This window comes from Amaranthus tricolor, chromosome 16 (genome assembly GCF_026212465.1).
Source record: "Amaranthus tricolor cultivar Red isolate AtriRed21 chromosome 16, ASM2621246v1, whole genome shotgun sequence".
Taxonomy (NCBI): domain Eukaryota; kingdom Viridiplantae; phylum Streptophyta; class Magnoliopsida; order Caryophyllales; family Amaranthaceae; genus Amaranthus; species Amaranthus tricolor.
The window spans coordinates 4597855-4609864 of NC_080062.1; the positions used below are offsets into that span (position 1 = coordinate 4597855).

Genomic DNA, 12010 nt, shown 5'->3' on the forward strand with positions numbered 1-12010 from the left:
CCCATATACTCTATTTACTTTTTATTTGTCATCATCTTTTCTTCACCTTTGTCCTTTTCACCCCAAAGTTTAGATTTTTTGATTTTTTTTTCAAACTCAACGTAAAGGCAACACATATATGAGTTATAATAATAATAATAATAATAATAATAATTCTTGTGGTTATCTGCTGCAAAGCTTGGATTTCAATTTGTAAGAAGGTACTGTTAGGGTTTTCTTCAGAGACAAGAAAAGATCTTATACCAGTAGATTTGCTTTTGTTCAACTGGCTTCATGGTAAAGATGCTTGTATGGATGTAACTGGAGGCTCACCCTTTGCTGTCATAGAAGTCTCCTCATGGGCCTCAGGGGCATCCTTAGCGTATGCTGTAGAGCGTAAGAGAAAGAAGTACTCTGCTAAGTGTGAGCAGAATGGGTATAAATTTATCCCTTAGCCTTCTCCACTTTTGGAGAGTTAGACGAAGACGCGCTAGACCTGTTATCAAGGATTGCATCGTTTTCTTCAAGCAATTCTAATTGCACCAAATCTAGGGTCTATATTTACCATAGACTAGCCTTTTGTATTCAAAAGGATGTGGGTGCTCAACTTGTTGCATGACTCCCCACCAATTTCTTGTAAAGTGTTTTTCTATGAAATGGAATAATAATAATAATAATAATCAAAATAATTTTAATAATGTTAATCATCAAAAAAATATTTATAATTCTAACAACTATAAATAATAATAAATTTAAAATAAATCTTAAACAAAACTAATAATAAAATACTATTAACAATTACATTAAATAATAACCAAAAATTAAATATAAACAAATAATTAAATAAAATATTAATTATTACATTAAATAATAAGCAAAATCGCACAAACAACTTGACCATTTTTGGGTGCTTCAGAGAGCATTTTTGTCCAATATTTTATTTCAAAAGTATCTACTGGGGGAAAAAAATAAAAAAAATAAAGACACGATAAAAATAATATCGAAAATATGAATAATACACTAATCATTTTAACTCCTAACAAGGTTAACCTTAGAAGTATCTTAATTGCTACTTCTTCCATTCTGAAATACTTGCTACTTTTCGATTATAGGCATTATTCAACGTTCAAGCTTATTCTATATACTGCGGCTAATATATAAGCAAAAAAATAGTCAAATGAAATCTTATTTGAATCGTTTAATCACATACTTTCACAATAGAAATTTTTAGAATTTTTAGATGTGTATAGTTTAATAAATAAATAAATAAAATAACACAATAAATTATATAAAAAATCAAATATAATAAATTTAATAAAACAGACTAATTATATTGTTTTTCTTTCATTTGCTCCTCTACTAGTCTAAAGACGTATCAACACTTTCTAGGATGGTATGCAACTGACAAGGAATACACCAAATAAAGACTAGTCCTCACAACTTCTAACCCAAATTTCCACTCAATTTCTCAAATATGTTTAATACTTCTTTTTAATACACTAAGATCTTAAATAAGACTGTCAGAATTTGAATATTTTAATTGAACTGTTTTATCTATATTTAGTACATTAAATTGATCATTTATAATAAATAGACTAATTATATGGGTTCGTTTCATGGCTAGACGGTCTCATACAAGACGAACAATACCAGCATCTTTATGCTATAAGTTTGGTAACACAAATCGCGAATATAAATTTAGTGTCGAGTTTGCATAGCTTATGAAACAAGTTAATATTTAATTTATCTAAGTGGGCTAAAGAATGCCCAGGGAGAGGGAATTAATGTTCTTTCTTGGTGTCATAAGGATGAAAGGGAAAATCCTTGATCACTAGGCTAACTTATAATTTTTTAAAAAAATACCACCAGTATTAAAATATGTACCATAAAATACAACTTTAAATGTAATAACCGGGTATTATTCAGCTTACTCAATACTAATATCTTAAATTTGTCAGTTTAACTCGGAATCGCCATTGACTTATAAACTTTAATGCTACTTCTAATAAAATTTTCCACATTAAAAAAAGACTGCTGATTTTACATGCAATCATATACAAATACCATCAAAATCATATCCTAGTAATTGATAATAATGCACCAAGACAAAACCATAGCCTACATGACTTGAACAATCAAACTCATACTAAGACCGTCGTCTCTTTTGACCATTTCCAACTATTTTATATGGACCATTTCTAGTAAAATTAATTCAATAAAGCTACATCTACTAATATCATTATGTAACATCTTTTTCAAATGTTCCACAATACCTTCTAATTTTCTAAACTAGATTAAAGTACAGATGAACGCAACCTTACCCTAATAATAATAATAAATCGAATTATTTTAATTTATGAATTACAGTTTTAAAGTTTAGACGCATTACAAATTACAGCCGTGATATTTTTTTTTTTCTAAATTACAGTCATCAAAGTATCAATGTCCAAAGAGTTCAAGTCAAACCACAAGATTCCCACTTAACTTGAAATTCCTATCATTTTATGTGTTTTGGCCTGAATGTTAGAGACATTGATACTTTGTTGGCTGTAATTCGCAAAAGACCTAAACCTTAAGGTTATAAACCAAAACCGGAAAATAGAAAAGGAATGTACAACTTCATTTGAACAAAATTACTAAGGGAAAAAGAAGTCTAAGTTTGCCTAATCTAAAATTTATGTCTAATAATGAAATGTACAATGAATTTTTGCTTGAATTTATGAATCTGATCCAAAGGACAAGAATCTAGCACTAGACATACTATCATGACTATCATTGCAATGGTTTAGAGCCCTTTCTAAATTTGCTACAATATCAGTCATTGTAGGTCTATCTTTTCCTTCCAAGTTTACACAATGCAATGCAGTATATGCAACTAGCTCGACTGCCTCCGATTCGTTCGATTCAGGAGGATCCACTCGTGGGTCCAAAATCATCGCCAATTTTCCTGCTAAAATCGCGGGAACAGCATAATCGACCACACTAATTGGATCTCCGTCACTGTTTTTATCCCTAAATATTGCTCGCTTTCCTGTAAGAAGCTCGAGCAATACAACACCGAGACCATAAACATCACTCTTGGCCGTTACCACATTTAAGCCATAGTACTCGGGATCAATATACCCGACTGTCCCAGCTGCTTTCGTGGGTCTGAAATCTTGTGCAGATTCCGGGCTCAACAAAGATAAACCGAAATCAGATACTCGTGCAGTCCAATCAGAATCAAGCAGGATGTTCGATGACTTGATATCGCGATGAATGATGGGCGGGACTGCATAGTTATGAAGGTATTCTATACCTCGAGCAGCATCTAACGCGATCTTGATCCGGATTTTCCAAGAATTTATAACACTAAAATCTTTCCCAACATTGCTTTTATCATGCAAATGATCATACAATGCTCCATTTTTCATGTATTCATATACTAAGAGTCTTTCATCCCTTTCTTCACAATACCCAACAAGCCTAACCAAATGTTTATGATGAACCCTAGATAAAAATGCTAATTCTGATTCAAATGCACTCTCTTTTTCTTGATACTTTTTGGGTTTTGATCCAATTTCCCCTCTTTTGATTGCAACTTCCCTACCATCCCCTAATTTTCCCCTATACACCACCCCAAAACTACCCGAACCGATCTTGTTCTCCAACGAGAAGTTATCAGTTGCTAAAGCTAGTTCTTGGAAGGAGAATTCCTCCGCCCTATCGGGGTGTTTAGTCGAGGAAGTTCCGCTCCTTTGTCGCCTAAACGCAAGAGACCCTTGTCGCCTAATCGTTAACGACCTTAAAGGGGGACTATTGCTCGAGTTACGAGCATTATTACTCGAACCCCCACGAGTGATCGTGGGTTGTACCGAATTATGAACCTTTTTTCTACCAAAACAAACACCAGTATACAAACAATAGATTATAGTACAAATTCCAAAAAATGCACCAATTGAACCAACAATTGCAAAAGCTAAAAGGCCTCTTCTCAAGCTCTTAGAGGTCAATGGCGGAGATTCGGGTGGCAAAACCAAAGGTGGCTGAAACGGAGGCCGAGATGGCGGTAATGGTGGTGGAACACTACAAGATGTTACACAAATGTTACCAAAACCAAAACAAAGGGATTGAGATTCAGGATATACACCACATTTAGAGCATTGAGATTGAATACATGGGCCAGGAAGAATTTTTGGTAAAGGAAGTTCTAAATTGCCCAACCATCCTGGGCCCCAACACAAAACAGAAGAATTTCTAGTAATAAATCCACAAACAAAATTCATCCCACCAACTAAAAATTCAAAATTAACATTTTGTGTTAAATTACTTGCATATGCACCATTACCACCCCAACAAAGAACTGTACCATTAGATTTCCTAATTGCACAAGTATAATCAAACCCTAAACCTAAATTTGAAAACCCAGATGATTGATTCAAATCAAAAGGAAAATCTAATTGTTTTGCAGAGTTTTTACCTTTACAAATCAAAAACCCAGATGAATTAAACCCACAAACATGTTGCCCACCAGCTGTTAAACTAAGCATAGAAAAATTTCCAAATTGGGATTCAATTTCGGAAGCTAGGGCTCTATCAACACCCCAACATCTAACCCTAGAACTATTTATCAAAATCCCACAAGAAAAATTAAACCCAGATGAAATTGATTGAAACCCATCAACCCCAGATGGGATTTGATTAGAACCCTTGATTCCTCTCCAACATTTAATCTCATTAGTTCCATTAATAATCCCACAAACATGATTATCACCAACTGAAATCTGTTTTAATGGAGAAGAATCACTGAAGTAAATTCTTTTTGGAAGAAATGTAGATGAATTTGTGATTGAATCCCAACAAAATAAACTTTTTCCACCTGATCTAAGACCACAAAAAAAGGTCCCACCTCCAACAATGGAATCATAAGAAATATTGGGTTGGATTTTAATCAAGTTTCCATTTTTATAACACTCAATTCTTTTGTTGAATTCACTTGAAATTATCCCACAAACTGTGGAAGTTGAAGAGGATATAGAAAGTGTTGAACCAGAGCCAAGCCCATGGAGTATGTGGGGTAGACAAAGTAAGAAGACATAGAAAAAAATGGTGGAAAATGGTGGAATGATCATCATGAAGAAAGAAAAAATGGTGGGAATTTTAAAGGTTTTAGATTTATGGGTTTAATTTTGTTCTTCATTAGAGGAAGGAGATGATCAAAAGCTTTGATTTTGATAAGAAATTAGGGAGGAAAATAGTGAGAAAGAAAGAAAAACAGAGAACTCCATGAAAGATAGGAATTTTTATTTGGGGTTTTTTAGGAGGGAATTAATAATTTTTTCCGTTAAAGGAAGATTATAGACTGAGAAATAAATTTGGGTTTGACTAAAGGATGACTGTTTTTTGGTAGTTTTATTTTTTTTTATTTGCCTTTTTCTTTTCTTGTTTTTTTGAAGTACTCCATGCTCTATGGGGTGTATGTAACTAGTTTGTCAAAGAGAAGGTCTTTGGTGTCATAAGATTTGATTGGGGGAAATTTTGTGATTTAAATTTACCATTTTTGTATTTAGTTTTTTTTTTTTTTTGGTGATTTCAAATCACGATGATTGATTAGAAATTTTTGGCTTGTCAAATTATTGATAAATAATGTTGATAGTTGATTGCAGCGATTGATTTATTTAATGATTTGATTTATCGATTGATTTGACCAGCTGATATTGAATACACGAATAAAAATAACTTTTTCATAAAGTTAATTGTATTAGATAATTTACCAATAGCATTAGATAGTTTGACTATATAATACTTTATTTATGTTAAAATAAGCTAAAATAATTCAATAAGCTTTTTTATTAAATAACCCGTTACTTATTTGAGGGCTTGAGTTTTGTTCATGGTAATTCAAGTATTCTTTTTTTTTTTTTTTAGTTTCATTAGAAGTGTTTTATTTTCACATTCTTTGAATATTTTTTTGGCAAATACTTTATTTAAGTTAATTTTGGTAAAATCAATAATAAATAGTATAATAAATATGTGAATCATGGTGTAGTATGTGAATCATAATGTGAAAATAAATATGTGAATTTTGGTAAACACATCCTTTGAATTTCAATTATTAGTTCACCCTTTATTTATTTATTTATTTATTTTAAAGGTAGTTCACCCTTTATTAAGTTAATAAATGTATTATATTTAAGTTAATATTGCTAAAATCAGCATAATTTAGTATAATAAATATGTGAATCATAATGTGACTTTAAAGTAAACACATCAACAAATCACATGCAACTATAATCTACATTTAATTGTTGGTTAAATAATGGTAATACGGATAATTTATATTGTAAATTTTGAAGAAATATATCATTTTATTGCTATGACAATGAAATTTTGATCATAAAAAATTTTTTGGTTTATAAATTTTCATTAACACCTAATACTTTCAAATGATAGTGTACTAGAATAAATATTGTAAAGAAAATAAAATGATTGATGTATAATAAACAAAACCGTTCAACTTATCAAAATTACACTAACTTTTTATTATCATTTCCGTCATTTATTCCTGATAACCAAATAGGTCGATACTCCTTTTGTCCTGAAATTTCTTTACATTTTATTTTAGTATATCCTTTTAATTTTACGAAAAATCTCCATTATTTTTTTCTCTTTTAATATTATCCACCCATTTTAAATAAGTATATCTCTCCTTAATGTTTGTGTCAAATATTTTTATGACAATCTCTTTGTAAACTGAGGAATAATAAAACATCTACTAAATCCCCCACCAAATAGATTTAAGTTATAAACAACATGTCAAATGAAATCAGTTTAAAAACATTCCAAATCTAACAATTCAAAATTAATATAGAGAAAATTTTACCCATCACCTAATTCCCAAATCATAAACTAGTTTATATTGAAATTTAGAGAGAAATATTTATTTACCTTATATTCAGTCTTTTAACATTATTAATACTTCCTTTGTCCCTCTTAATCTGCACCATTTTCTATTTTGTTATACTGATTTTACACTATTTTTTTGACAAAGATTCTAATCTCATTCACAAACATATATTCTCTCTCCATTATAACGACTTATTTTTATCATCCATTTGTTTTTTATCTCATCCTCCAACTAATAATTCTTTTTTTCTAAATTTCACGCATTTTACACTAATTGAATAAAGTTTCATGTTTATAGATTACATTCTTAATACTTAAGGGTTAACAAAGATGGAGTTTAGCTTAATCATTTTTCTCACTTTCACATATTTAATTTCCTAAAATTAGACAAAATTATACATATGAAATTTTAGGTTTAATAAAAAGTTAAATAGTTTCATTAGATTTTTTAAAATTATCATATATTTTATTTTAGTCTATCTTTTAACGTTATAATCCTAAAAATTCTTTTTTGATATTGACTCTACCCTCCATTTGGTATCTACTTTTGAATACTAGACTAACTTTTAAAATTTAATTTTTTTTTTTGATTTACTATGATATAAAATAAGTAGAACAGAATTACGTTAATCAAGTACTCGTATTATATATGCATGTGATGTGAACTCTTGTTTACCCGGTTTTTCTAGAAAGTGGGAGCCTCAAATAGTCAATTATCAATTTATCACATGCTCTATAAGCTTATACTTTCTTTTTTAATCTCATTGATGATGAATAATGTATTCTCCTTTTTTTTTTATTTGTCCATTTTAAGATTTTTCATTTTTTGAGAGAGAAATTTAAATTTTATTTTTAAAATATATATTGAATACAAAATATATTCATGTAAGATCTTGTTAGATTCATCTTGATGCAATGAATTTTAATATATAATTTTTACAATTTTTCATGATTCATACTTAGTGATATTGAGGCTCAAAATTTGCTTTGAAATGCATACAAAAAATAAAATAGACGAACAAAAAAGAACGAAGGGAGTATATTTTTTTGTATTATTGTAAATAACAGTTAGTTAAGAAGCATATACTCGTCTTCAATTCATCTAAATGTTGTTATCATATGAGAGTTTCTTCAAATTATATTATCATGAAAAATTGATTCTGATTTTTAATGGTTGCTTGACAAAATAAAAGAGACAGACTTCATATATTATAATTATCATTATAAATGTAAATGTATTATATACTTCTTAATCAATAAATGAATTAGCCTAATTAAAAGTGCATATTGAGTTGAGAACTTGAGATATGGAGCCCGACCCTCTAGGCCGCCCTAAGCAAATGTCTATCTTGCTTAGAATTAGAAATGACTAATTAAAAGGATAAAAGACCAAGTCTCATTGAAAAAAAAAAGAAATGTTAAATATCTAAAAAAATAATATAATTAATGCATGTTATTCATTTTATGTGTAAATATATTTAGTCAAGTAATTACAAATACATATTGATATCGTAAAGTATAAGGAATTGACATACATGTTAGGTTGGATTTGTCTATACTTGAATACATCAAGTATAATAGTATAACCTCATTAGTTAAATTAATAAAGTAAGAATATTGATTTGGTAAATATAAATCCTTTAAACTCAAACAAAATCATGGAGTAGTTAAGTAAAAGTGAATCCATACCAAAACAAGTATAATTGTCAAACCCACATGAAACACCAACCTAATGATTTAAAGCAAAGTCAAACAATGCATATGCATGCTTACATAAAAGCCTTGGGTTTTGAGACAATATCATTAGAAGTGGTACTTAGTTGTTCGTGGAGTAATTGAGTTTAGACTTGGGTTCATGGAGGAACAAAATTTGTCTTTACGATCAGGTCTTTTTTCAGTTAGAGTATGTATTATTTTTTTCATGAAGAATTTGAGTTTGATTCTCGTTGATCCTTTTTTTAGATATTTAATTTCCTCAGCCTACCTTATACTAAAAAAAGAGTTTAAATTAATGTACAAGCATGTGCATTAACTATGTAATACGTTGAGGCTCTATATTTACTTTTGAAGCTATCAGACTCATTCGTAAACCTAATCGGGATTTATGACAAGTCGTAAAGGAAAACCTTTGCCCTTAATAAATAACCGAGCAAAGACTCATTACTTTTTTGGATTATAACCTAGACTGAAAGAAGAAATTGACTAGGTAAAAATCGAACGGATAACCTTTATTTGAAAAAAATAATAGTTGATTATATTCAATTGTAAAGGTTAACTACTTAGTCACTATCTAACCTCAATATGTTATCTATCCAATAAACATCATATGAATAACAAGCAAAATCAATTGCAACATGACAAACTTACAATATTAAAAATCAAGCCACATTAATATAATGATCTAAATAATTAGACAAAACCGTCAATCTAAGCAAAGATCATCATTAAGAAAAAGTTCAAAGATTACAATAGGCACCATTGTCTCTTAAACTGATATGCAATCATAATTGAATATTCGTTCCATTAAATTTGTAATATTTAAGTTTTCTACGTGAGTTTTTTTGATATATATGTTGCAAAAGATGAAAACTTTAACAACACAAAATATTTATTTTTTAGTCTCACTATATTTTTATTTGTCATTTTGAGTTGTTTTACAGTTTTACTCTTTTTGCATCATTTTCATATTATAATTCGCTTTTAATTTCATCTATATAATTCAATCCCTCTCTTAATTCACTATAACCAAATATCAACTGTTTAGAAAAAAGTAACTAATTTTCTCTTTAATACTAATTTAAGGATACGAAATAGTATGAATACATAGCTAGAAACATAATGCATGGGCTTTCTTGCTCAATTAGTGGCATAATATGGTTTTTAGGAAAAATTGAAATAGATAAGCTAATTTATATATAAAAAAATTAAAAAAAAAAGAAGCACGAAATATGACGCAAATCAATTTATTTTCAAAAATAAGCGTCTAATTTCCAAATCTGAGATTTGGTTCTATTCGCAGTCAGGTGCTTAATTTTTTAAAAAGGCAACGTTGTTCGGAGTTAGCAACTGCGAACAGGGCTGTTGACTTTTTTGACCTTGTTCGCAGTCACTAATAGGCCCATTATGCTCGACAGTGTTCGCAGTTAGTAACTACGAACAAGGTCAAAAAAGTCAACAACCCTATTTGCAATTACTAACTGCAAACAACTTCTTTGCCTTTTTAAAAAATTAAGCACCTGTTCGCAGTTACTAACTGCGAACAGAACCAAACCTCAAGTTCAAAAATTAGACGCTTATTTTTGGAAATAATTTGATTTTCATCTTATTTCGTGCTTTTTTTAATAATTTAACTTATCTATTTTATTTTTTCTGGTTTTTAGTGGGTCCATTTTTGTTTTGTGCTCTCAAATTTATAAATTTGTAACATCATAAAATGATACAAATAATGATGAGGTGATAAAATTAAAATTTATGACAAAAATTATTTTCTAAAACAATACTGTTAAATGTTAATAGCTCGTGTGCACTTGCATTAACGTGTACAACTCCTTTCAAAAAATAATTAGCACATTTAAAAATTAAATAAACAAAAAAACACGTGATTTTGAAACGTCATCGAATAATGGGTTGTGTAATTTGACTTTGCTTTAGCTTTACACACTTATGATTACCAAAAATTAGTATGAAATTAAATACTATAGTATAAATTCATGTCTCAATTATAAGTAATTATAAATATTGAACTTTTAAAACAACCCAAAACAGAGTAAAAAAAACATTATTGGATGGACGTAGTATAAGCTACTTGCTAATATATATTTAACTTACAAATTGTACTTTATTTTTTTTTTCTAATAATTTCTTTGGTTAGGGTTGTATTTCTTGAACCAAAGAGCACCAACTTCCATACGGTTTCATACTCTAGGGTAAAAACTAAGAAATAAGTACTAATTAAAGCACCAATTGGAAAGGTCTATTATACCAAGGAACGGCTTAAAATTCAAATGTTTCAAACATAAGTTTTTAATTATGTCACAAAAAAAAAAAGGCATATTCTTTAAAAGATGGTGTCAAGTACAGGTTAATATAATAAGATTGGAGAGTAGAATGGTGAATGAAAAAGGTGTGATTTGAGTCTTATATTAGTTAGTTATATGTTAAATGACAATTAAAGTGTAGAAGAATTATGGTTTAAAGGTTAAAAGTAACAAAGTGTTTACTAGACCTTAAGCATGTGTGAGTGGTATAACATACTCTAATTCATAAAGTAGTACGCACTGTGTGCATAAAACAAAGCAATGGAGTATTTCACGTGGGTTTGCCATTGATAAATAAGACAATGTACTATACACTAACTATGGGTGCATAAGGGGAGACCATAGGGAACTTTGAAGACCGTGCAACAAAACTGGAAACGGCAACATAAGGCAGCTGGCAGCCGCTCGACCGAGCCGCTCAATCAAGCTCAGGTCGAGCAAGGTACAGGTACCCTTTTTTGAGCATGCTGCTTGTTTGTTTCTTTTGGTCCATTGCTTCTTAAGTCCTCCTTTGCCTATATATGTGTATATGTTGTATGTATTGAAGTAGAGCCAAGCTACAAAGCTTGAGCCTCCCATCTATCCTTACTATTGTCTTATTCTCTACTCAATGTATAGCTATGTAATTCCCTCAACATTGTAATGAGCTTTCAAGCTCCTCTATCCTTTAAACACATAATGATGCACTAGTCTAGAATGATGGATGTAGCCTTATTAATGGTGAACCACCTTAATCTTAGTGTTAATGTTTTCTTTACTTTTATTGCTTAAATCACCTTAACACTTGCATATAACTATAGTTCATTAGTGCACCTTCAAGCCATAGTCATTAACCTTTCATGCCACCTTTAGGCTTACGCTTCCGCATTCGTTAGCCTACTCTAACAGTGAAGTATATCAAAAGAATACTTGGCTCATATAGATGTTTCCCCAGAAACAAGGAACACAAAAGCAGTTACTTTGTGCATACAAAAAACCCCTTTGATGATTTGTTTTAAACAGTATACACCTAGACGAGTACTGTATTCTTAAAGCAAGTAGAACCTTATTTCATCAACTGTTGACATCATGCCGAATGGCACCTACAGGTTGAAGAAGGAAAAAACAAG

General features: G+C 29.9%; 2 protein-coding genes across 4 annotated transcripts in view; both read right to left on the reverse strand.

Moving 5' to 3' along the window:
• Window positions 1-1534: 1534 nt before the first annotated feature.
• LOC130803059 (putative serine/threonine-protein kinase-like protein CCR3) lies at window positions 1535-5503 on the reverse strand. The gene has a single exon (XM_057667216.1). It carries the CDS (start codon window positions 5091-5093, stop codon window positions 2697-2699), a length of 2397 nt encoding a protein of 798 aa, XP_057523199.1. The 5' UTR covers window positions 5094-5503; the 3' UTR covers window positions 1535-2696.
• Window positions 5504-8000: 2497 nt separating this feature from the next.
• The window catches only part of LOC130803060 (uncharacterized), a 6379-nt gene continuing 2369 nt past the window's right edge, over window positions 8001-12010 (reverse strand). For 2 of the 3 annotated variants that reach the window (XR_009039846.1, XM_057667218.1), the window contains one exon: window positions 8001-11983. The gene's annotated coding sequence lies outside the window, so the exon portion shown is untranslated. The other variant, XM_057667217.1, reaches the window with a different exon arrangement.